The sequence below is a fragment of the Lupinus angustifolius genome, chromosome LG18 (genome assembly GCF_001865875.1).
Source record: "Lupinus angustifolius cultivar Tanjil chromosome LG18, LupAngTanjil_v1.0, whole genome shotgun sequence".
Taxonomy (NCBI): domain Eukaryota; kingdom Viridiplantae; phylum Streptophyta; class Magnoliopsida; order Fabales; family Fabaceae; genus Lupinus; species Lupinus angustifolius.
The window spans coordinates 1,937,862-1,962,853 of record NC_032026.1 but is presented as its reverse complement, the minus strand read 5'-3'; the positions used below and the strand labels follow the sequence as shown (position 1 = coordinate 1,962,853).

The window sequence follows — 24,992 nt, the reverse complement described above, 5'->3', positions numbered from 1 at the left end:
AACAATAGAATGACAACTTTGCCCTCGTTGTCTCCACCCACCATCCCAAACTATAGACTTTCATATACCCTTGCCATCTTTGATGGGTTTAAATTCTTTACCTAGTTCATTCTTAAATTCTTAAATCACTAACAGAATATAAACACATGCACATGCTTGAACCCTCATAAATTGAACACAAGCTACAAAACATAGATACCATAACAACCATTTTCATGTGAATCACTTCCTAAGTATATAACATAATTATGAGACAAGATATATAACTTGTACAAAATTAACACAAGCACAAATCTTAAATTAAAAAAAGATGACCAAAATTTTCAAATTTTGCATGATTCATTTTTAACTAATAACATACTAACACTAATCTAATTGTATCATTTCCATCTATATTTGTTTAAAAATGTAGTAAAATGAAGTTTTAGAGTATCATATCTAAGTAAATGTGATGTGTCTGATAAGGATATGGATATATGTTCAGCACAGACACAACTATTTTAGTATTCATGTTTCATAGTTCACAAGGAAATATCTGACAGTTAAATCAAAAATGCAATGTACACAACCACTAGAATGGAATATAGAAAGGTGAAAACTATTCTTTTCATCCTTCAGAATTTGTCTCACTTCAAATTCCAAGAATGGATATCATATTATAACATGTACATGCAAGATAGTAAACAATGCAGACATTGTATGTAAAAATCTAAGGATCAGGTTTGCCAGCAATGGCATCATCATCATCATCACTAGAGGAGTAATCTTCTTCACTCAGTTCTTCCTCACTTGAACTTTCCTCCTTTGTAGCTCCAACATCTTCTGCCTTGGCATATTTTTGACAATATTCTGTTCATTGGTTCTCCAAAATTAGTATAGATAAAACAATGTAGATAGTGTTGAGATTATAGGGTCTAGATATGGAAGGACAAAAAAAGGAATGATCAAAATAATAAATTGTTCTGATAATATTGTGATACAAAAGACATAATATTAGTCTCTCTATTTATACTAATATTAGACTCCGAATTGAATAAGGAAACAAATGATAAAATAAAATAATTTTAATCCTAAGAAATGTTCTAAGATACTCTAAGATATAATCATTGTAATATGAGATATTCTCTCTATATAAGTATCATTTATATATTCCCCATAATATAGTTGAATATATTTTAAGATACTTTTCATATTATTCGAATACTTACCCTCAAGCTAAAACTTATTAAGCTCTAAGCTTGCTACAAACAAATAATTCATTTAAAAAGGAAAATAACCAAAATAATTACATAGTGGAACGATAGCTACAATGAAGGTAGTCCTAAAGTAGTTGGAACAAATGCTCTAAACCATTAATAACAATGACAATCTTTATGGTAGAAGCTATCTTCAAGCCAAACAATAGTGGACAATGCTTAACCATCCATGACAGAAGTTATTTACAAGCTTAACCACCATGGACACAAGCAGATAACGCTTATATGGCAGAAGCTATCTCCAACCTTAACCATCTGTGCCAGAAGCTATCTACAAGCTTAACCACAATGGACAGAAGTAAACCGACAAGAATAATGGGCATACAATAAGCAGCACCAAATGAGAAGGATGAAATTTGAGGATTGATCTTCAATAAGGAAGAACTATTGAGCATCACCAACCAGAAACTATAATCATTTAACCAATAACCGAGAAAAAATCAATAGATCCTGACAACACGAGATCTGAACCAGTTCGACAGCTCAATATCCAGCACTTCTCCTTAAATTGGAGCATATACATCATATGCATCCAACTTGCCACATATGGAGAAGAGAGAAAACCAACGATGCTTGTCGTAGAGATAACAACCATGAATCCAAAAAGAATAGTGCAGGTTGAAGCTTTAACAGAATCATACACATCAAGAATAGATCGACAGTAGGGAGAAAGAACAGATGTTCTAAATAGGGAGGGTAGAAGGACAATAAAGCAACAACGGAAACAACAAGCCTTGAAAGTGGAATGATAACAATGACTAAGAACAAGTGAGAAATAAGGAGATGATTAGCACCCGTTTACCAACACCGCATACCAGAAAAATTAGAAGCTACAAAATTTCATGAATGGCAAAAACATGACCAATCAAATTGTGCTGTTGGTATCTTGGGTGCATTGCCTCTGAAGCAAAGGAAGACTTCCAATTAGACTTAATGATAAATTTCCTATAAATTATTTTGTTAGATGTTGTCATTAACCATTCCAGTATCCAAAAAAATAATCTGTACATTTTCAAGGTAAACTAGAAATCATTCTGATGTTGATTATAAGACTCAAAGGAAGGATTTGTAGAGTATCTTTATTGGATTTCAAACCAATTGATATCACACTCCAATTTAAATTTGATGGAAAATGACCATATTATAGTCAATAGTAAAGAAGAAACCCTCTAATTTTTAACACCATATAAGAAGCATTCTAATTTTCTACCAAAGAAACTAGAGAAGGATTACTACCTTTGACTCTTTGTTCATATGCAGCAGAATCTTGCATCATCAAAGCAGCAGCGTCGTCATTTAATGGATCTGATGCGTTGGGGTACAGAAGAAGTTGAGGAAGAAACACTTCGAACACATTAACAAGGTCTGACAAGAAAAAAGTAAAATGAAATGCCAAATTATAAGGTATTGGAACTATATCAAGCAAAGTTGAATCAAATGCATGTAAGTGTACGTATAATAAAATTCCTTAGCATTAATATCTGTAGTAAAGAGAGTGTAAATATTTCTTACCAAACATGGGACTCCAAGTTTGGTTAATAACATCCAAGCAAACTGATCCAGACCTACATATGATAAGAAAACATATCAGTTGGCTACTGAGTTTTTCAATGTGTTTGTGCAACTGCCAACAGAGACTAAATACAGGACAATAAAGAAGGGCGACCTAGTGTTCGAGGATCCCAACTAGTGGGGTCTGTAGAGGGTAGATATACGTAGCCATACTATGGCAAGCGAATAGGCTGTTTCCAGGATTTGAACCCATGACTTCCAAGTCATAGCGCAATCAACATTACCGTTGCGCGAAGGCTCATCCTATGTTATAAGTAAGATACATTGATAGAAAACTCACACTTCATCAACATTAGGGTGGTAAATTTTGTTGACAAAACCAATAGATGGAGACTTATAAGGATAACCATCAGGTAACTCCACTCTTATCTTCCATACACCATCTTCATAAGGGCCTGCACATGATTCGAAGAAAAGCAAAACGAAAATAATAAATTTAAGATACGGAAAAATCAGTTCATTTTCCACCTTTAAAGTTAACCAGACATAGATCCTAATGCGATTAATCTTCAATGAGGAAAATGGGCAAACAATTAAGCTGCAACATCAAACCACAAGTACATGACCACAATGGACTAGCATAATCCAAGGTCAACAACAGCTGTTATCAGCTGATCCAAGCACAACACAACACATTGAATTCACACCAATACAGAAGATCATTCAATAGAAACAAACATGGCAGTTAAAATCGCGATCCCACGAGACTTTACGACATAACTTGCCAAATAACTAAAATCAACAATCAAGCCTTAAATTTCCCAAACCAGGTCGGCTATATGGAGCGAACGACGTCATAGTACTCGATCATAAATTATGTTCTTCGATAGGACATTATTCTCTAAATAACTGAAAATGAGTAAAATAAAAATGACAGAAAGGATGCAAAAAAAAATATTACTGTCTTTTGGGCCATGAAATTCAACAAAGAATTCTTGCATTCCATCGTCGATCATCTCCACCTTGTAATCACTCATCATCCTGATTCATATAAATCCAAAACCCCAAATGAAAAAAGATAACAAATTTGGACAATAAACTCATTTTTTGGAATCATAAAAAAAAAAACAGTTTGAAAAAGATCACAGACAGTTTCATCAAATCCATGTCTCGGCGTTTACTTGGGGAAGACATTGTTGTTTCTGTTATGTCTCCGTGTTTGTGTTTGTCTTGTTTTATTGTAGTGTGATGGGTAACAAAGAAACTCTGAAAGTTTGAGAGAGAAGAATGGAATATATGAGAGATGCCTTACTCCACAGACCACAGTCCACAAAGTACAAATAGTAACACCCAAAAACCCATTTACCAAAACCGGTTTAGATCTCAACTCTCAAGGGTAAATAACATGTAATTCAATTACTTACTTGGACACTAAGTTTTGGGAGTTACTTTGGGCATATAGAGCTGAAAATAAGAATCCACTTATATCATAGATTGGCTCAATTTGACTTGATAATGATACACTTAGCCCAAAATGTGGTTCCATTTGACTTGATAATGATACACTTAGTCCAAAATGTGGCTCGATTTGACTTGATAATGATACACTTAGCCCAAAATGTGGCTCGAGTATGAAACAATTCAACTTATTAACTCGAATTAGTTTGACTTACTAAGAGTTCGTGAAATGTTTAGTTCAACTTTTTCTCGATTTGTTCCTTTCGTCATTTCCAATAATGATTATTTATTTAAGAGTAAATTACACTGACACCCCTGAGTTTTACTGAAATTACACAAACTACCCCTCACTTTTTTACACCTACACAAACCTCCCCTGATTTTTATAATTCATTACACTAATCACCAATGCATAAGAAATAAGTGTAATCTTTTAAACACAAAAATGTGACAAATGCAATTAAGTTCAACAAAACATGATATATTGTGGAGACAAGTCCAAATAATATACGAGTCAATATTTCTTTATTATTTTTGGTTCATTTTATAAGAGCGATTTAAACAATATTTTTGAGAAATGGTAATGCATTATGTAACAAAAAATAATAAAGATACATTGATTTGTATATTATTTGGACTTGTCTACACAATATATCATGTTTTGTTTAACTTAATTGTATTTATCACATTTTTTGTTTAAAATATTACACTTACAGAGGTGGTCAGTCTAACGAAAGTATAAAAACTATGAGAGGTTTGTGTATGTATAGAAAAAATGAGTGGTTATTTATAAAATTTCAGTAAAACTCAGGGGGTGTTAGTGTAATTACTCTTTATTTAATAGGTATAAAGTTAAAGACATAAATTTACACACATATTAACATATATATATATATAATATGTACATAGTTATACATATATGCAGATGTGATTCAAGTGAAAATATTTTTCATATTAAAATTAAAATTGTGAGAACAACAATAAATCTGATTCATATAACCATACATGGATGATTAGGATTAAAAATTAATTAACGATTACATGATCGATTAAAAACACATACATATTTATATTTAACTCTTGACTTTTCAAATAAGATTAAATTATATATATTAAATTTTCTCATTTCTTACGATAACAATTATTCTCATACACCTCCTATATATATATGCATAAATAAAATTTAAACAAAATTACTCAAGTGAGAATAATTGTTATTATGAGAAATGAACAAATTATGAATCATTTGATTTTATTTGAATGATTGTGATTTAAAAGATAAACACACATGCTCTTTTTAAATAAACATGTACTCGTTAAATAATTTTTAATTCATCCTTTGTATATCCCACATACATTTAGTATTATCACAATAAATAAATAAATAAATAAATATATATATATATATATATGTATTTGGTAAATTTTATTTATGTAAATATTAATCTTGAGTCAGAAAATTTTAGTCTATATATAAATTGTATTTCAAACAAGATAGTGTTTGTCAAAAACTAGTTTTAATAAATTCAATGTGTTTGGTAATTTGTAATAGAAAACAATTTAATTCAAATTGATAATTTGGAAAACGCAGGGAGATTTAACCAATTAAGTTATATTACTACTTAGATAACTATGCAATTCAAAGTAACACATTTTTAAACTATGAGAATAAAGGTATGGAAAAGAATTTTATATATTATTACTGCATCATTCAATATTTATATTTAATTATTATTTATTCAAAAAATAATACAAATGAGTGACAAATGATGTATTATTTATGTGTAAATCTGTAACATTTGGAAATGCCAAATCAACCCACATATTAGCAAATTCACATGGGTCAGCTAGCTCAGCTCATACTCCAACGAACTCACATGCTGAAACAAGGAGGAAAGAGAATTCAGTTAGAGATCAGTCAATTTAGGAGCTCAGGCGTAGCACCAAGCCAAGGTATGAAAACTCACAACTACATGATTATATATATAATATAAGGGCAAGAAAACACTAAAGGGGGTGTGAAGAATATAATGGAAAGTCTCCTCTTCTCTCTAGAACATTCTTCTATTTAGTAATTGTTAATGAATTTCAGTAAATTCCTCCTTCAACATTCAATGGAGTAGAATATAGTTAATTGAAATACTTTAATTGGAATATTACTTCTTATATCCTATCTCTTGTTCACTAATTTGCATGTGAGAAATTACACACGTCACATTGGTGCTTTCATCACCACCATGGCAGAAAATGCACGTCTCAAGGAATTACAGAATGCCATCCACCGTATTGCTGAACTATTGGAGAATTGTTCTGTTTAGAATGATGCTCGTTTTCTTCGTATGAAGATGACGTCACAAAGTCGTCTGAACCGCATTGAAATTGCACTTGAGTCTTTACTCACCAATGCAGCTGCAAACCCCCATAGTAGCCAAAACTCTCATTCACCTCATCCATTTCAGGTGCGTAATGTTAAACTGGATTTTCCTCGGTTTGATGGGGAAATGTCATGACTGGATATTTAAATCTAAGCAGTTTTTTAATTATTATGATACCCCGGATGCTGATAGATCAACTATAACGGTTGTACATCTTGATAAAGAAGTTGTACCATGGTTTCAAATGATGCATTGCACTCACCCTTTACATAAGTGACATGCTCTTACATATGCTTTGGAGCTTGTCATTGGCCCATCTCTATATGACTGTCCTAGAGTTAGGGGTGTTCAAATCCAGACCGGTCGAAAAATAAAACCAAAAACCGAATGTGTTTGGATTGTGTTGGACTTATTTTTTAAAGACCGATTGGTCCGATCCAGATTTTGGTTTCACCTCTTGGATCCAGACCAGACCGAAATAGTATGTAAAGTTTAAGTGTGTAATACTTTTAAGTGTCTTTCAAACTTAATCTTAATTCCCAACTCCTAAAAATACATATACTTTATTGTTATATTCTATAATATATATATACATATATGTATATATAGGGAGTTACTCAAGTGAGAACAATTATCATATAAAAATTGTAAGAACAATAGATCTAGACCTTACAAACAATCATAGATGATTAGGATTAAAAGTTAGTTATTGGTCACATCATAATCATGTGCATGTATCTTTTAATCTTAATCATTCAATTAAGATCTAGTAGTCCATACTAAGTGTTCTCATTTCTCACGATAACGCATTGTTCTCACATGAGTAGTTCCCTGTATTATATATACACACATATATATACATATATATACATATATGTATATATATATATATATGTTGTTATGTTTTAAATCATATTGATTATTTTGATACACTTTCGTAGAACTTAAACCAATCCTACAAACAAATGAAGAAGATTCAAGTGTTGATTCTGATTAGGTGTTTTGTTATCAATTTTATTGATGTGAAAATATCATTATTATTAATCATCGGTGGAACACTCTAACTGTTAAATTTACGTTACAGGTGTTCATATTGTTGTTGTTGATTTCTTGCTATTTCACTATCATATTATTTTTGATGTCTTGTTGTTGTTGTTGTCATTTTTTGCTTTCATTATTATTGTCTTACTGTTCATTATTATTTTATGATATTGTTTATTTATACTATTGTTGCATAATGTTGTTTTAATGTTGTTGAACACTATTTTTATTGTTGTTTTATGCTTAATATTTCATCATTTTTATGAGTTTTGAATGTAAGTGCAATTTCAATATTAAAAAAAAAACCGATCCAAACCGAACCGAAATTGCATATAATATTTGGATCGAATTGGATTGGTCATCTTAATATAAACATACCAAACCGGACCAGACCGTATGTTAATTACGTGTTTGGATCAGAAAAAATGATCCAAATGGACCACGAACACCTCTACCTAGAGCTACTTTATTCAAGTTGCAACAACTTTAGTTAATGATTATTATATGCAATTCACCACTATTTCTAATAGAGTTTATGACATTAGTTCTGATGCTCTACTTGATTGCTTTATTAGTGGACTTCAACCAGACCTAAGGAGAGAAATTATGGCTCCAGCCTCGACAACTTTGATTAAAGCTGTATCCATGGCCAAATTATTTGAGGAAAAGTATATTATCATCACTAAACCTACCCACACAACTCTCCCTTTCAACCAATAAGTACAGGTCACAAACGGGTACCCGCAAGTTTTACAAATAGGTTTTTAAAAATACATGTAGTATATACGGGCGAGTGTGAGAATTATGGTACCCGTGCCCACTAGTACTCGTTATTTATCTGATTACTATATTACATTTAATTAAAATAAAAATTACACTACCCTAACCTTCATTACACTATGTACATCTTTTCATTTTACTTTCTTTATATTTTTTACTTTGTTTACATCTTCTGTTGAATTTGCAGCTGAAACGCCCTACAAATATTATTACATGTGTAGAAACACATATGTCTTGCAAAGAAAAATATATAGTTTTTGTTAAGGAAATGAGAACACCAAATCACATAAATAGAAAACTCCAATAGATTTAGTATTTTGCCAAATATTCAATCAAAATGTACAAAAATAATTAAGTTTCATCTCATTTGAAACATAATAGAAGTAGGAAGTTAGAAATTCATTGATAACATCGGAAACCTGCGGGTACCCGTTGTACCTACGGGTACCCAGAAATACCTGCGAAAAACCCGCATGCGGTTACTCGTATGTGTACAGGCGGGTATGGGTATGCTCTCCTATTTTGAAATGGGTAGCCAGTAGCTACTACCCGTGTCCGCCCGTGCCCGTTGCCATCCCTATTCCCACACCACCTACTAAACCACAAAGACAACCAAAATACAAACATTTATCCCCAACTGACATACAAATAAGACGTGAGAAGGCCTTTGTTTTTCCTGTGATGAAATGTTTTCACCTACACACAAATGTCCTAACAAACACTTCATGATCCTCCAAGTTGAGACCAACTTTGACACACTTTCTGAACCTGAACCAGACCCACCACCAGACACAATGGCCCTTACAACATTAGAGCCTGACCCTCTTGACCTTCATTTATCCTTAAATGTAATGAAGGGAGTCAATGGACTTGGTACCATAAAATTTACTGGTTATGTTGGAGGATTTCCTATACAGATCCTAGTGGATGGGGGTAGCTCTGATAATTTACTTCAACAAAAAATAACTCATTTTCTCAAGCTACCCGTCGAGCTAACCATATTATTCAAGGTCATGGTGGGCAATAGCCACTCTATGGAAGCTGAAGGATTAATACCACAAATCAGTGTTACATTGCAAAGACATGAACTTAAGGTGCCTATGTACTTATTACCGGTTTCTAGAGCATGCCTTATTTTGGGGCAACTTGGTTAGCCACACTAGGGCCTCATATGGATGATTATGCCAATTTATGCATAAAGTTTTCCCATCAAGACTGGATCATTAAACTACAAGGGGATAATAAACACCTTCCAACTCAAGCTCAATTCCACCATATCAAACGACTTCAACATACCCATGCTATCTTAGAGGCCTTTACCATCCATCTTTCTCAACATGAATCCATCCAACATTCACCTCTCACACTACACGACCACTTAGACCCATCACTTTGCTCTATCTTACATACCTAAATTGTTATATTTCAGTCCCCAAATGGCTTACCTCCACCTAGACTTCAAAACCATACCATAACACTTCAAGAAGGTGCCCCACCTGACAAAGTCTCACCATATCGATACCCCCAAAGCCAAAAGGAACAAATTGAAAAAATGATCAAGGAAATATTGGAGCAAGGCATTATCCAGCCCAGTACTAGCCCTTATCCCTCTCCCATTTTGTTAGTAAAAAAGAAAGATGGCGGTTGGAGGTTTTGAACTAATTACAAAGTTTTAAATGCAATCACTATAAAAGATAACTTCCTCATGCCAATAGTGGATGAACTATTTGATGAACTGTTTGGCGCATAATATTTCTCAAAGTTGGATCTTAGGTCCGATTTTCACCAAATCCTTGTCCAACCGGATGATAGACACAAAATTTCATTTAGAACCCACTAAGGCCACTATGAATGGCTAGTCATACCATTTGGACTGATAAACGCCCCAACCACATTTTAGAGCTTAATGAACCAAAATTTTCAACCACTTTTACGGAAATATGTACTAGTGTTTTTTGATGACATTCTGGTTTATAGTTCCACATGATCTTTACATCTACAACATTTGGAATCTGTGCTCCAAATATTACAACAACACTCTCTTTTTGTTAAGCTCTCCAAATGTTCATTCGACAATACAAAAGTAGAATACTTAGGACACTCAGTATCAGGTAAAGGTATCTCTATGGAAAAGTCTAAAGTTCAAGCCATGTTAGATTGGTTGAGTCCCACCAATCTCAAAAAACTTAGGGGCTTTTTGGGCCTCTCTGGTTATTATCGACGTTTCATTAAGTCGTATGCCTCCATTGTAGCACCATTGACCAATCTGTTGAAAAATGATTCATTCTCTTGGACTCTCAAAGCTGAAGAGGCTTTCCAGCATCTCAAAATTGCTATAACTTTTGCCCTTGTATTAGCCTTACCAATTTTTTTCACAAAAAACTTGTTATAGAAACCGATGCCTTTGGTACCAGAGTAGGTGCAGTCCTTACTCAAAATGGCCACCCATTGCATACTTTTCCAAGATAATGGTCCCTCGAATGCAACGACAATCTACATATACAAGGAAACTATTTGCCATCACTGAAGCCTTGGCAAAATTCAAACATTATCTTTTGGGTAATCACTTTACCATAAAAACAGATCAAAAAAGTTTGAGAAGTCTCATGAATCAGTCCTTGCAGACCCCAGAACAATAAGCTTGGCTCCATAAATTCATTAGCTATGACTTTGACATACAATACAAGTTGGGTAAGGAGAATATCTCCGCTGATGCTTTATCCAAGGTGTTAATGCAAACATAGTCTTAACCTCAACACTCTTGGCTAAGTGAGTTGCAACACCAAATAGCGGTGGACTCCTCTTAAAGACATTTTTTCAAAAATGCAGAGATAACAATTATGCTAATCCAAATTACACCACCAAAGCAGATTTGTTGTATTGGAAGGGTCATTTGGTCACCCCTCAACATAGCCCTCTTATTACAAAAATTCTATCTGAATTTCACAGCTCCCCTATAGGTGGTCATGCTGGCATAACTCGCTCTATAACTCAAATTTATGCTCAACTTTTTTGGCCCTCTCTAAGGTCTGATGTTAAGTCCTTTGTGCAACAATGCGCTATATGCCAACAAGCTAAGTCCTCTAACTCCTTACATGCGGGTCTCTTACAACCTCTTCCAAACCCTCAACAAGTTTGGGATGATGTAGCTATGGACTTTATTACTGGATTGCCTATGTCATTTGGCTTTACTGTTATTATGGTAGTCATTGATAGACTATCCAAATATGCCCACTTTATGAGCCTCAAGTCTGATTATTCAAGCCTTCGGGTTGCTGAAGCCTTCATGCACTATATTGTCAAACATCATGGTGTACCAAAATCCATAGTGTCGCATTGAGACAAGGTATTCACTAGTAAATTTTGGCAACATCTCTTTAAACTACAAGGAACAACACTTGCTATTAGTTCAGATTATCACCCCTAGTTAGACGGGAAATTTGTTGTGGAAACCCTCACTTTTCATCAACCGAAAACCTGGTATAAGGCACTATCTTGGGCTGAGTTTTGATATAACACTTCATTTCTTCAAAGTATTGGCATGACTCCATTCAAAGATCTTTATGGTATAGATCCACCTACTATTACTTGATATATTCATAGTCCTATGGACAACACCGCAATCCAACAAGTAATACAGACTAGGGATGCACTGCTGACCCAACTCAAAACTAATCTGCATAGAGCTCAACAACACATGAAAACACAGGCTTACATGAAATGAGCTCAAGTTGAATTTCAGATTGGTGATCTAGTTCTAGTCAAACTAAAACCTTATAGGCAACATTCCGCTACACTTTACTCTAATAAAAAACTCGACATGAAATACTTTGGTCCCTTTTCTGTAGTTGCCCGAGTGGGTACTATTTCATACAAGGTATAACTGTCGACCACATCGAAAATCCACCATGTTTTTAATATCTCCCAACTCAAGCCATTCAAAGGCCCACATATTGCACCATACATTCCATTGCCTTTAACCACTATAGAAACGGGCTCTATCCTCTCCCCTACTGCCATTTTTAAATCTCGAACAATTTTGATCAATGGTGCCCAAGTACATCAAGTCCTAGTGCAATGGGACCACTTACTAGTAGCGGAGGCCACATGGGAAGACTACCATGAATTTCTGACAAATTTTCCCAACTTCAACCTTGAGGACAAGGTTATTTTTAAAGATGATGGTAATGTAACAAATGGAAATGCCAAATTAGCCCATATATCATCAAATTCACATGGGGCAGCCAACTTAGCTCATACTCCAACAAACTCACATGCTGAATCATGGAAGAAAGAGAATTCAGTTAAAGATCAGTCAATTCAAGAGCTGAGGTGTAACACTCGGCCAAGGTATGAAAACTCACAGCTACATGATTATATATATAAGGGCAAGAAAACACCAAAGGGGTGTGAAGAATATAATGGAAAATCCCATCTTCTCTCTGGAACATTCTTCTATTTAGTAATTGTTGTTGAATTCCTGTAAATCCCTCCTTGAATATTCAATGGAGTAGAATATAGTTAATTGAAATACTTTAATTGGAATATTACTTGTTATTTCCCAACACTTGTTCACTAATTTTCCTGTGAGAAATTACACACGTCACAAAATCTTTACACAATAAATACATAAATATTACACTCCTAAATTTTATCCAAAAGGGTGATGATAGATGATGTACTGATGTATCGGTAAGTGCTAGATGAGAGAAAGAAGTAGTAAAGAAGATGAGGATGAGGACTATCCATTTTATAGGAAAATGGTGAGAGAACCCTCCCCAACTATCCAATACCTTGCACTCAGCTTGGCCACACAAAAAGCATTCCAGTAATAATCCAACAATAAGTGTGGGGATCTGTGCGCTATAAGATCAAAGGACAGGGTCATATTTCATCTTAACGACACAAAAATATTGAAGTATAATCCAATGGATACCTAGAAATCTAGGCGACGCATCAATGTGCAGTTGGAAAAATCTACTAACAGGCCACACATCATTTAACATCCAAGTCATAAAGATAGCATAAAGTTCCACAAGCTCATGACCAACCACGTGTGAAAAAATGACGGACATATCAGGCCCTTCTAATAGTGTTGCACTCAACATACAAGAATTAACTACCAAGAAAGATAAATCATTGACCTAGTAACCACACACTCGGAAGATCCCAAGTCACACCAAGAGAGCCTACTAGCATGCCCAACTTTTGGCCATACCAGTAGACTAAGGATAACTATTCCGTCCCACTCCAAAAGACACATCACGACCGAGCATGAATAACACAAAGTCGGACAGGACGAATACATCCCCAATCCCCTCTGAATCTTAACCAAATGACCAGACAACCCGAGAAGATGTCCCACCAACCATACATACACGATAATGCCACACAAAACCCATTTCTAACACTCCTCTACTACGCCACCTGCATAGGGCTATAACCTTGAATGAATATCCTAGGCCACTGCTATACGCTGAAAGCTACCAATGCCCCGTTGTATCTTTCAGCGGCAAACAGAATGGACCTAAAGCATGATGGCATAAACTAATACAATTATAAGTCAACTCTTCACAAAGTATGGACCTGCTAAAGCCATCTGACATGGGAAAAACGACCTTCGCCTGTTTGGAGCATGCTCGACAAGCTAGTTGGTCAGTTAGGCTAACAACATCTACAAAGGAATATTATCTTCACCTCTCCATTATAAATAGGGGATTTCCCCCTTAAGAAAGTTTACTTACTCCCTCTCTTACTTAATTATTATCCCCTCTCATCCTTATACAATATCATTTGATATTACTTTCTTATACTCTATCTCCTACACATGTTGACTTGATCATTGGAGAACTTTTCAGGTACCTTCCCCGATACACTCAAGCTTCTCTCAAGTAACACTAGAAGCTTCACCAGATTTTATCCATCCAGACCCCACCTTCTCAAGACTAAAAAACAATATGTATGTGTAAAATAAAGACACCAACAAGCACATAACTCAATCAGTGGGTTGATATTTCTCAATAATTATGCATTTAAATATTTGTGGTTTAAATGATTACACCATTGTAAACAAATATCATACATGACCATTATTAAAATTACATTATATTAAGAAGTTAAATATGTTTTTTTTGTTCCTAAGAGTTAACTTTATTTTGGGTTAGTCCCCAAAACTTTCTTGTCCATTACTAAATCCTTAAAATTTTCAAAAGTTCGATTTTTAGGCCTTGTATCATTTAATTGATGAAGTGACAACAATGACTAATGTCAAACTTTTGAAATAATTAAGGGTCGAGACCAATTAAAAAAGAAATGGAGAGTAACACAAAAATTGAGCAACTCTCAAATATCAAAAACATAATTAAAGATAAGGATAAGAAGTAGAATGGGATAATAAAATTGATGAAATTTGAAGATAAATAGAGGAGATCCTTTAATTTAATTCTTATCTAGAAATAAATTAAGGTAAGACCCCAAAGCTATATAACCAAACTATAAGCAAATAATTGATTATTAGGCAGAAAACTAATATTTCATAGAACCACTAGTAAGTTATTCGTTCTAACAATTCGTGCATACTCATGAGACAATATTTTTTTCTCATGGTGAAGAACATATACACTATTCGTGCATTAGTATGGTTAAGAGCACACATATTATCTTGTATATTTACATAGTTAAGAACATACATGTTACTCGTGCATTCACATTATTTAAACATGCTCAAATACATAAGTAAAATAAATGACAATGATATTGTGAAACATCCTATTGAATCAAAATCTATGTAATAGTAGCACAACAAACATTGAGGATACGAAATAATTGAGAGTTAAAAGTTTAAAACACAAAAGGATCAATGATTTTCTTAAATATTCAGAATATAAAAAATCATATTTTTGAACAATATAATGTAAACAATGAAAAAAATTAAAGTTGTAGGAGGGGGTTTGAACTTTAAACGAAGGAATAAACATATTAGCAAGAGTATGAAGAGAATGCAAATACTACTTGTGAAATGAAAAGATTTAATAAAAGATAGTTTTGAGGGAATAAAAATAAATATATGGACTGAAAAAATGACACATTTGATGTTGAGAAAATAAATTAATAAATGATTATTTCATTCAGAACAATACAATATAAACAATGAAAAAAAATCTAAAATTGTAGGAGGGATTTGAACTTTAAACAAAAGAATAAACATGTTAGCAAGAGTATGAAGAAAATGCATATACTACTTGTGAGATGAAAAGATTTAGCAAAAGATAGTTTTGAGAAAATAAAACTAAATAAATGGATTAAAAAAACGAATAGAAAATGAACTACTAAATCATGATTTCATTCAGAAATAAATACATTTAATACAAATATTAATAATAAATGAAAAAAGTATTGAAAGAATAAATTTATAAATACGATTTTACTATTAAAGACATATTACAAATATATTATTATGTAGAAAACTAATAAATATGAATTACAAATAATTTGCATTAATTTCTTTTATATATATATATATATGTAATAGATAGAATAGAAAAATAGTAATAATAAATACTAAATAGATTTTGATGAAAAATAAAATTTGAAAGAATTTTTTTAGGAGGTTGAATAAGTTGAAATGTTAGAAATAATTTTTTAATAATTTTTTTAAATGAGAAACTCTAAAAAATGGAAGGTTTAATATGTTTGGGATGGAAAAGTGACTTAAGTCACATGCATTTTAAGAAGAAATTAATGAGGTCATGACACATGTACATTACACATGATGAAAGTGTTTGGGTGAATTACGCCAAAAGCTGACAAGTGCCGAGTATCAAAGATTATAATACAGAGAAGTGCATTGAAAAAGAAGGGTTACATGAACTAAAGAAAAGATCACATGATACAATATGTGAAAATCTATAATAGAAATATAAACTTGATTTAGAGGGAAAAAAGTAAAGGAGAAATTGACATTTTTCATAAGAAACGTTTTTAATAGATTTATGTCACACAAGTTAAACATAAACGACTATTACTAATTCTTAAATGTTTCAAAAAGTTTGGTTTTAGCCTTTGTATCATCTTAGTGATGAGGAGGCTAACAACTATTATTTTGATCCCCATTAATTGTCATATGACCAGTTGGAGAATTGGCACACCCTCACTTCACTACAACAATATATGTTATCAAACTTTTGAAATTATTATGTCCTCCACCAATCAAAAAAGAAATGAAGAGTAATACTAATATTTAGCAATAAGAAAGACATGTATGAAGACATATGTATGTAAAAACAACCAATAAAACCTTGTTAATACAATAAAAATTTAATTCTAATTAAAATTTAATTATAAATAATAGCACCAAACAATATAAAATACAATTATTTCTAAACGTTATATATTATACGAGTTTCTATATAAATTTTTCTCTAGTGAAACTCTCATATACCAAAAAACATAGTTAAACATCAGCATGAGAAGTAGAATTTAGCTGAGACGTTAATTTAATTATGAGAAAAATATATATACACATGTATGAGTTTTATATATTGTTAGTCTATCATGTATCAATTATTTTTGGAAAAAATGTATAATGCCTCCCTAAATTTTATGTTTTTTGCAAGTAGGCACCATGAACTATTTTTTCTTCCTAATTGATCCTTAAACTTTATAAATTTGTAAAATTGGTCCATATATATATATATTGTTAAATTACTCATAAATAACCAAAATATTTTTTCGGCTCAACACTAGAAATTTTGGAGGTATCATTTGATGAAGGTAAATGCTAACAGTTTGTAGCGTATTTACCATTGATGACACCTACAATTGCTTGATGTTCTACTAATCCATCTCTAAGAACATGAGTAAAGCTAATGATTTTTTCCCTCAGATGCATATCTTTTTGTATTCTTAATATTGGGTACTATCCTTTAGTGCCTCTATTTTTGAAATTTGGAATGTAATTTATATCTAATCTTGTATGGTGTGTAGGATGAATCTATTTGTTGATAAGTTAACTTCAGCTATCACTTTAATTCTTCCTCTCTTCAAGAAAATTACTCTTATGCCTTATTTATCAGTTATCTTTTGTGATGCAGATTCAAGTTTATCTTGGATGATGTTACTTCTTACAGCAACAGCCATAATTTATTGCTGAAATTGTGTTACCTTATTCATTAGATTTTATTTTATAATTTTTATTCATCCGGGTAGTTTGCGATGAATATTTTCTTAAATATCAAGTAAGATATAGGACTAGAACAACGGTTAAGTTTATGCCTATCTAAGTTCAAAATTATAATGTGATTACTTGATTATTTTTATGCAGGACTAATTTCACCATTATTTAAAGTTTAAGGGGTAATTAGGAAGAAAAAATAGATCATGAACCTATTTGCAAAATACATAAAGTTTATGGTGCTTTTATTGAATTTTCCTATCATTTTTTGTCATCATTGACTCTTCAACAACAAAAAAACGAATGGTATATAATATACTGACTGTGTATAAATATTTACAATAACATTTTAGATATATTGAGAATAATGTATTTTCTCATATCATGAGATAATTTATCTCCTCCAGCCAATAAAAGTATGACATGTGTACTATTTTGTGTAATTTTAAAAATATTTTTATAGAAAATGATGGAACATGATACATGTCACAATTGTCACAATTTCACTAACAAAATGAGACAATTTATCTCATTGTACCAATAGATACTTTATTCTCATATATATATTTATTAGCAATAAAAGATAAAATATATTTATTCTCATATATATTATACCATTTAATTATTATATAAGAATAAGGTAAGGGTCCGGAGTTATATAATGAAACTATAAGTAAATAATTGGTTATTAAGCCAAAAACTAATACATCATAGACAGAAGCATAAGGATATGATTATGGTTTTCACTAGCTTAGACAAGACTATAATTCTGGTGCTAAGAAATGTCTATGGAAGATCAGAGTTAATCATGTGAAGAAGATCTTGCTCCTGGCCTTGGCACGGTTTTGATGAAGACACCAACATCACCAAAAAGAAGAAAAGGAAGATGACTTATGAAGACAAATGAAGATAAAGCTTCAAGACATTAGATTAAGTTTTTGTAAGTACTTCTATCCTAAACTCTGAAGTATGTACAAGTATAATTGCTCAAACTATTTTTTAGAAAATGTGAGACACTTTTAAAAGACTTAAAACATTTTTCAAAAATAGTGTGTAACAGGTTACTTCATTGAGTAACAGGTTACATGTGTGAGAAAAGAGTTATCCAACTGAAAAACTGATTTTCGAAAGCTGAGTAACTGATTACTCAAAGTGAGTAACCGATTACTCAAAATAACTTTTAAGTATCTGTTGGACAGAGAGTTTGAGTAACCGATTACTCAAAGTGAGTAACCGATTACTCAAAATTAAATTTAAATATTTGTTGGACAGAGAGTTTGAGTAACCGATTACTCAAAGTGAGTAACCGATTACTCAATGTAAAATTCAAATTTCAAGTGGACAGAAAGTTTGAGTAACCCATTACTGAAAGCTGTTGGAAGTGTTTTTCAGATTTCAAAGTGAAAGGTGTTCACTCCAAACGAAATCTCTTCACTCCAAACAACTCATACACTTTCAGAAACCTTCAAAGGGTGTTTGTAAACTCCATATAAAGGCTCTAAACTCTCACACAAACAAATACACAACATACAAGAGAATACATACAACTTTCATACTATTTTCTCAAAAGCTCTCACACTTTCTTAGAACTTATCTTTGAACTTTTTGCAACTTGTTCTTAAACTTTCAAGTTAATTTTGCAAAGTTACTTCAAGTGTTTCAAAGACTTTTACAAAGAGCATTATATACTTCTATATATATTCAGAGTTTGGATTGCAAGTTACATAAGTTTCATACTTGTAAAGGCAATCTGCCATAGTTGAATATTCTTCATTCTTGTAAAGAATTCTTTCTTTCACGGGGTGTGAAAAGAAAGGGGAATAGATTCACTTAGAAATGTGTTTTCCAAGGGTATAAGAATTAGGGAGTGTGTAAGGTACATAGAGAGGTGAACCAGTATAAAAACTCCTTGTGTACTCTCTTCTCCTTATCTCTTTCATTTTATTTCCTATTATTTTTCTGCATATTATTCCGCTGCACTTTAACTTTGATTTTGCAGAAAAATCGGCCATTATTTTAATACAACTAATTCCCCTCCCCCCCTCTTAGTTGCACTCTGATACTTACAAATCAATATTTTTATGTATAAATTTATATTAAAGGTTAACCTTGATGTCTTATCATTTGGTTTTGAATGGATTAATTAAGCACATCCAAGAGCTAATATTACAAAGTGCCCTTTTGCAAATAATATAGTGCTAATGAGATATTACCGAGAGATGGAATAAATAGTAAATTATAGTTTAGAGACAAACTAGGCACTGGTGTAGGAAAAAAACGGTTTTAACACGCAACTTCTAATTAAGTAGAAGTTAAATAAAGAATACGAAATGTAAGTCCAACATATAAATGTCAACATTATGATGTAGGAATGTTAGTTGCGTATATCGAAGACGAAATCGCCCGTAGAAAAGGATCGGCAGAATTTACATAAGTTTGGCATTCGATGTCAAAATGATTATTATTATACCTTTCTGGATAGGGAATCGGGCCAACAAAGCAAAGTCACTGTTTTGCCATGAGGTATAGGCTCTTTAGGCCATCTGAGTCTGTTTCAGGCCCGATAATGACATTTTAATATTTTTAACAATTTCTGTTTTATTTCTGTTTTGGATTATTTTCGCATTAGTTTTTTTTAGTATTTAAACACTTTTGGGATGTGACCATAATCTTTTATCTTATCTTCATAATACGATTCGAGAGTTTCTCTTTCTGGTGGATTCTAGAGTTTTATCTATCATGTTAATCGCTTGCAAACTTGTGTTTTCATTTTAGGTTTGACGCTTGCCAACCCTTTGTAATTCCGACTGCATCACATTCACTTAGAGTTGAAAGCTAGTAATCACATTATGGTACAAGTGACATGATTTAAATATTTTAAATCTATCATACAAAATGGTAATAAAATAGAGGAAAATGTAAGACATTGGTGTTGAAAAGAAAGAAAGAAATGAATTTAGAAAAGAAAGAATGATTTTAATTAATTAAAGCAATAAGTAATCAATTATCGTGAGATGAGAGAAAATAGTTAAAACTGAATAATACTTCGCACATTTTTTCATTTCAGGCACAGTGCCTTTTATAACAGAAATAATGGTATGTTTTAATCGATTATACAAATTATTAATCGATTAACGAAATTACTTATAATCGATTAACTAGCTAAATGAATTATATTATTCAACACTCCCTTAATTCATACTAGCTAGACTATAGAGTCCAAGTTTATGTCTAAGTTCTTCAAATCTTCTCTTCTTCAATGGCTTTGTTAGAATATCTGCAACTTGTCATTCAGATTTGCAAAAATTCAGTTTTAATCTTCCTCTACTCACTTGATCTCTAAGGAAATAGAATCTTGTCTCAATGTGCTTACTTCTCCCATGCGCTACTAGATATTTGGCCAAGTTTATTGCTGATTTTTTTATCAACCCTCAACTGCATACTTTCCTCTTCATCCTTTACCTTTAATTCTCCAAGTAATTTCTCCAACCATAGAGTCTGGCAAGCAGCAATATATTCTGCTTCACATAAGAACAAAGCAACCACATCTTGTTTCTTTGAACACAAAGAGATTGGAGTACCACCAAGCATGAACACATAGTCTGTTGTGCTCATTCTATCACTCTTGTCTCCACACCAGTTTGTATCACTAAATCCAAGCATATTGTGATTGGTGTTGCTGGTTTTGGAAGGAAGCATTAACCCATGTTCAATTGTTCCTTTTACATATCTGAGTATCCTCTTGGTTGTAAGTAGATTGGATTTTCTTGGTGACTCCATATATTTGCTCATCAATCCTACTCCATATGCAATATTTGGCCTTTTGTTGCAAATATACCTAGGACACTCTATCATTTGTCTATAAAGTGTCTTGTCTACACTTGAATCTTCTCCAAGTTCATCAAATGCAGTACCTGCTTCAATGAGAGTGGAGACTGAGTTGCAGTCATTCCTTTGAAATCTCTCCAACACATCAGAGGTGTAGTTCTTTGATGCATAAAAATTTCAGCCTTGGTTCTTGTAAACTCTGTCCCAAGGAAGTATGATAGATTTTCCATGTCACTCATCTCAAACTCAGCTTTCATATCTTCCTTGAATTCACAGATTTCTTCAATGTTGTTGCCTGCTACTAACAGATCATCTACATATAGAGAAACTATTAGCAACTCATTCATGTTTGAGCCTATAATGTAAACTCCATGCTCAACTGTGAACTTAACAAAACCAAGCTGCCACAAGAACCCATCTATTCTTTTATTCCAGGCTCTTGGAGCCTGTTTGAGACCATAAAAGGTCTTATGCAATTTGTACACCAAGTTTTTCTTGCCTGCAACCTCAAAACCTGGTGGCGAAGTGACAAGAACTTCTTCTTCTAGTGGTCCATTTAGGAAGGAAGATTTGACATCTATCTGATGTATATGCCAGCCAAAATAGCTTGCTAGGGAGACCACCAATCTTATGGTTTCCAATCTTGCAACAGGAACAAACACTTCATCATAGTCTAGGCCTTGTTTTTGTAAGAAACCCTTTGCTACAAGCCTTTCCTTGTACTTGACCACTTCTCCTTTAGTATTTATCTTGACTTTGTACACCCATCTTACAACAATTGCCTTCTTATCTATTGGTAATTGAGTAAGTTGCCATGTCTGGTTCTTCTCAATGGATCTAAGCTCTTCTTTCATAGCATCTAACCAAAGACTTTCCTTCACTGCTTCATCAAAGTTTACAGGTTCCATCTCTGCTAGCAAGGCCATGTGGACCAATTCTCCTTCTATAGTGATTTCTGAGTCTGAAAAGACTTCATAGTCACTGAATCTAGATGGAGGTTGCCTCACTCTATGAGACATTCTTTCAGTTTAAATTTCTACAGCAACTAGTTGTTGTTCAACTTCATCACCAAGATGCACCCAAGCATTTCTTCCTTGCTCATCATCCTTGTCATTCTAATTCCAGCATTGTGACTCATCAACCTTCACATCTATGCTCAACACTGTCTTTTGGGTTAGAGGATTGTACACCCTATATGTGCCTATAGAATGGTATCCAAGTAGAACCAATCTTTCACCTATACCATCTAGCTTCTTTCTTTCTACTTCAGGAACATGTTTATAGCAGATACTTCCAAAGATTCTAAGATGGCTAACACTTGGTTTCAATCCTGACCAGGCTTCTTCGGGAGTAATGTCACCAAGTCTCTTTTTAGGTCATTTTTTCAGAATATACACAGCTGTTGAGACAGCTTCTCCCCAAAACTTCTTAAGCATCTTCTTTGTTTTGAGCATGCTCCTAGCCATCTTCAATAGGTGGCAAGCCAGTTACCATTCCAATTCTGCTTAAAACGTTAAGACTCTTGATGTTCAAATGACCATACCTTTGATGTCAGGTCCAACTCTCATAAGCAGCTTTGGACAACAAACACATGTGATCATCAATTTGGAATATAATCTTGAAGGTTCTATTGCTAGACAGGGGAACCTTCAATATCAGTTTCCTATCATAATCCACCACTATTAGCACCTTATCATTCATAGTCATGGTGTACCATTTCTCAAGCAACTGACCAAGACTAAGTAGGTTGCTTCTCATCTTGGGTACATACAACACATTTTAGATACAAGAGTGCTTGCCATCTTTCCTCTGGATTGAAATATCTCCAATTCCCTCAGCATAAATGGAACTATGATTTGCAAATTTCACCTTCCTCTTGGCAATCTCATCAAGTTTCACAAACCATTCATTGTGGCCAGTCATGTGATTTGAGAAACCTTTGTCAAGATACTAATAATCATCTTTGGCATTCTCCTTTTCAGTTGTGACCATAAACAATACTTGTTCCTCATCAAATTCCTCTCCTTGGGCCATTCTTACTTCAGCTTCTGGTCCACTATCATGCTTGAATCTACATTCAGATGCATAGTAACCAAGATTTTTACAGTTGAAGCATTGGATCTTTCTCTTGTCAAACTTCTTTTTGTTTCTTCTGAATGTTTGATCCTGCCCACTGAATCTTTGTGAGGAGGTTGAACCAGGATCTTGTCTGGTTCCTTCATACTTTCCCTTGTCATTCTTCCATCTACCTTTGGATTTCTTTTGAAAGTTTCCTTGTCCATAGTGCATTCTGCTAGATTGAGCTTGAAGGGCTTGATCAAGATTGCTTTCTTGATTCCTCTCCTTTATTCTTTGCTCACGTGCCTCCAAGGAACTCTGCAATTCCTCAATCTTGAAGGTGTCAAGATCCTTTGACTCTTCTATGACAACAACTACATGATCAAACTTGTAGGTCAGAGTCCTCGATACCTTTTCCACCACCAACTAATCTCTCATTGCCTCACCACACCCCTTCATTAGATTTGTCAAGGCTCTAATTTTGGTGAAGTACTCTGAGATGATGTCTCATTCTTTCATTTGCAACAATTCATACTCCCTCCTCAAGGTCTGCAACTTACTTTCTTGACTTTCTCACCTCCTACATAACACTTTTCAAGATTGTCCCAAGTCTCCTTTACTATGTTGGCATTGACAATCTTCTCAAAGTGAGATTCATCCATGCATTGATGAATCATGAACAAGGCTTTGCAATCTCTTTTCATGCACTCTCTGAAAGTAGATCTTTGTGCTTCGGTGGCATCCTCATCAACTGATTAGTACCCATTCTGCACTATCTCAAGAACTTCTTGATAGCCAAACAGAACCATCATTTGCACATTCTACCTTTCGTAGTTCTTTCCATCTAGAGTTGGTAGTGTCATAGTAAATCCACTACTATTTTCCATGAGAAGGTTGTTCTTGTTTTCTTCCTTCTTTTCACGACCTAGGATCAAGGAAAAACAAAAGCTCTAGATACCACTGTTGAAAAGGAAAGAAAGAAATGAATTTAGAAAAGAATGAACGATTTTAATCGATTAAGGCAACATGTAATCGATTATCGAAAGATGAGAGAAGATAGTTAAAACTGAATAATACTTCGCGCCTTTTTTCATTTCAGGCATAGTGCCTATATAACAGAAATCACGGTCTGTTTTAATCGATTATACAAACTATTAATCGATTAACGAAACTACTTATAATCGATTAACTAGCTAAACGAATTACATTATTCTACAATTGGAACCAAATAGAGTACTATGAAAAGAAATTAAAAATGTGTTAACAATGTTTTGGATTAAAAAGTGCTGCCCAAGCCAAAAAACGAATTTTTATGGTATTACTATAAGACTCACAAAATTATATGTATAGTGTTGCATGCATGAGGAGTTTGTATTTGGTGAATGAACATATAGTTAAGATATGATCAAGAATGAATGAGACATTGTACCTATTGACAAAAGGATGAAAAGCTCTCACTTCAAGTAGATTGGCTACATGAAGAAGAACCCATTAAAAAACCCTTTAAGAGTA

At 33.2% G+C, this 24,992-nt stretch overlaps 2 protein-coding genes across 2 annotated transcripts; both read right to left on the bottom strand.

Annotated features, from left to right (window-relative positions):
* On the bottom strand, positions 558 to 4,089 carry LOC109332217 (ubiquitin-conjugating enzyme E2 4-like). Its single transcript, XM_019567116.1, has 6 exons — positions 3,919 to 4,089; positions 3,730 to 3,809; positions 3,109 to 3,223; positions 2,769 to 2,821; positions 2,493 to 2,621; positions 558 to 849 (listed from the first exon to the last, which is right to left on the bottom strand). Exons 1-6 carry the CDS (start codon positions 3,960 to 3,962, stop codon positions 710 to 712), a joined length of 561 nt encoding a protein of 186 aa, XP_019422661.1. The 5' UTR covers positions 3,963 to 4,089; the 3' UTR covers positions 558 to 709.
* Positions 20,964 to 21,449, bottom strand: LOC109332464 (uncharacterized mitochondrial protein AtMg00810-like). Its single transcript, XM_019567446.1, has one exon. It carries the CDS (start codon positions 21,447 to 21,449, stop codon positions 20,964 to 20,966), a length of 486 nt encoding a protein of 161 aa, XP_019422991.1.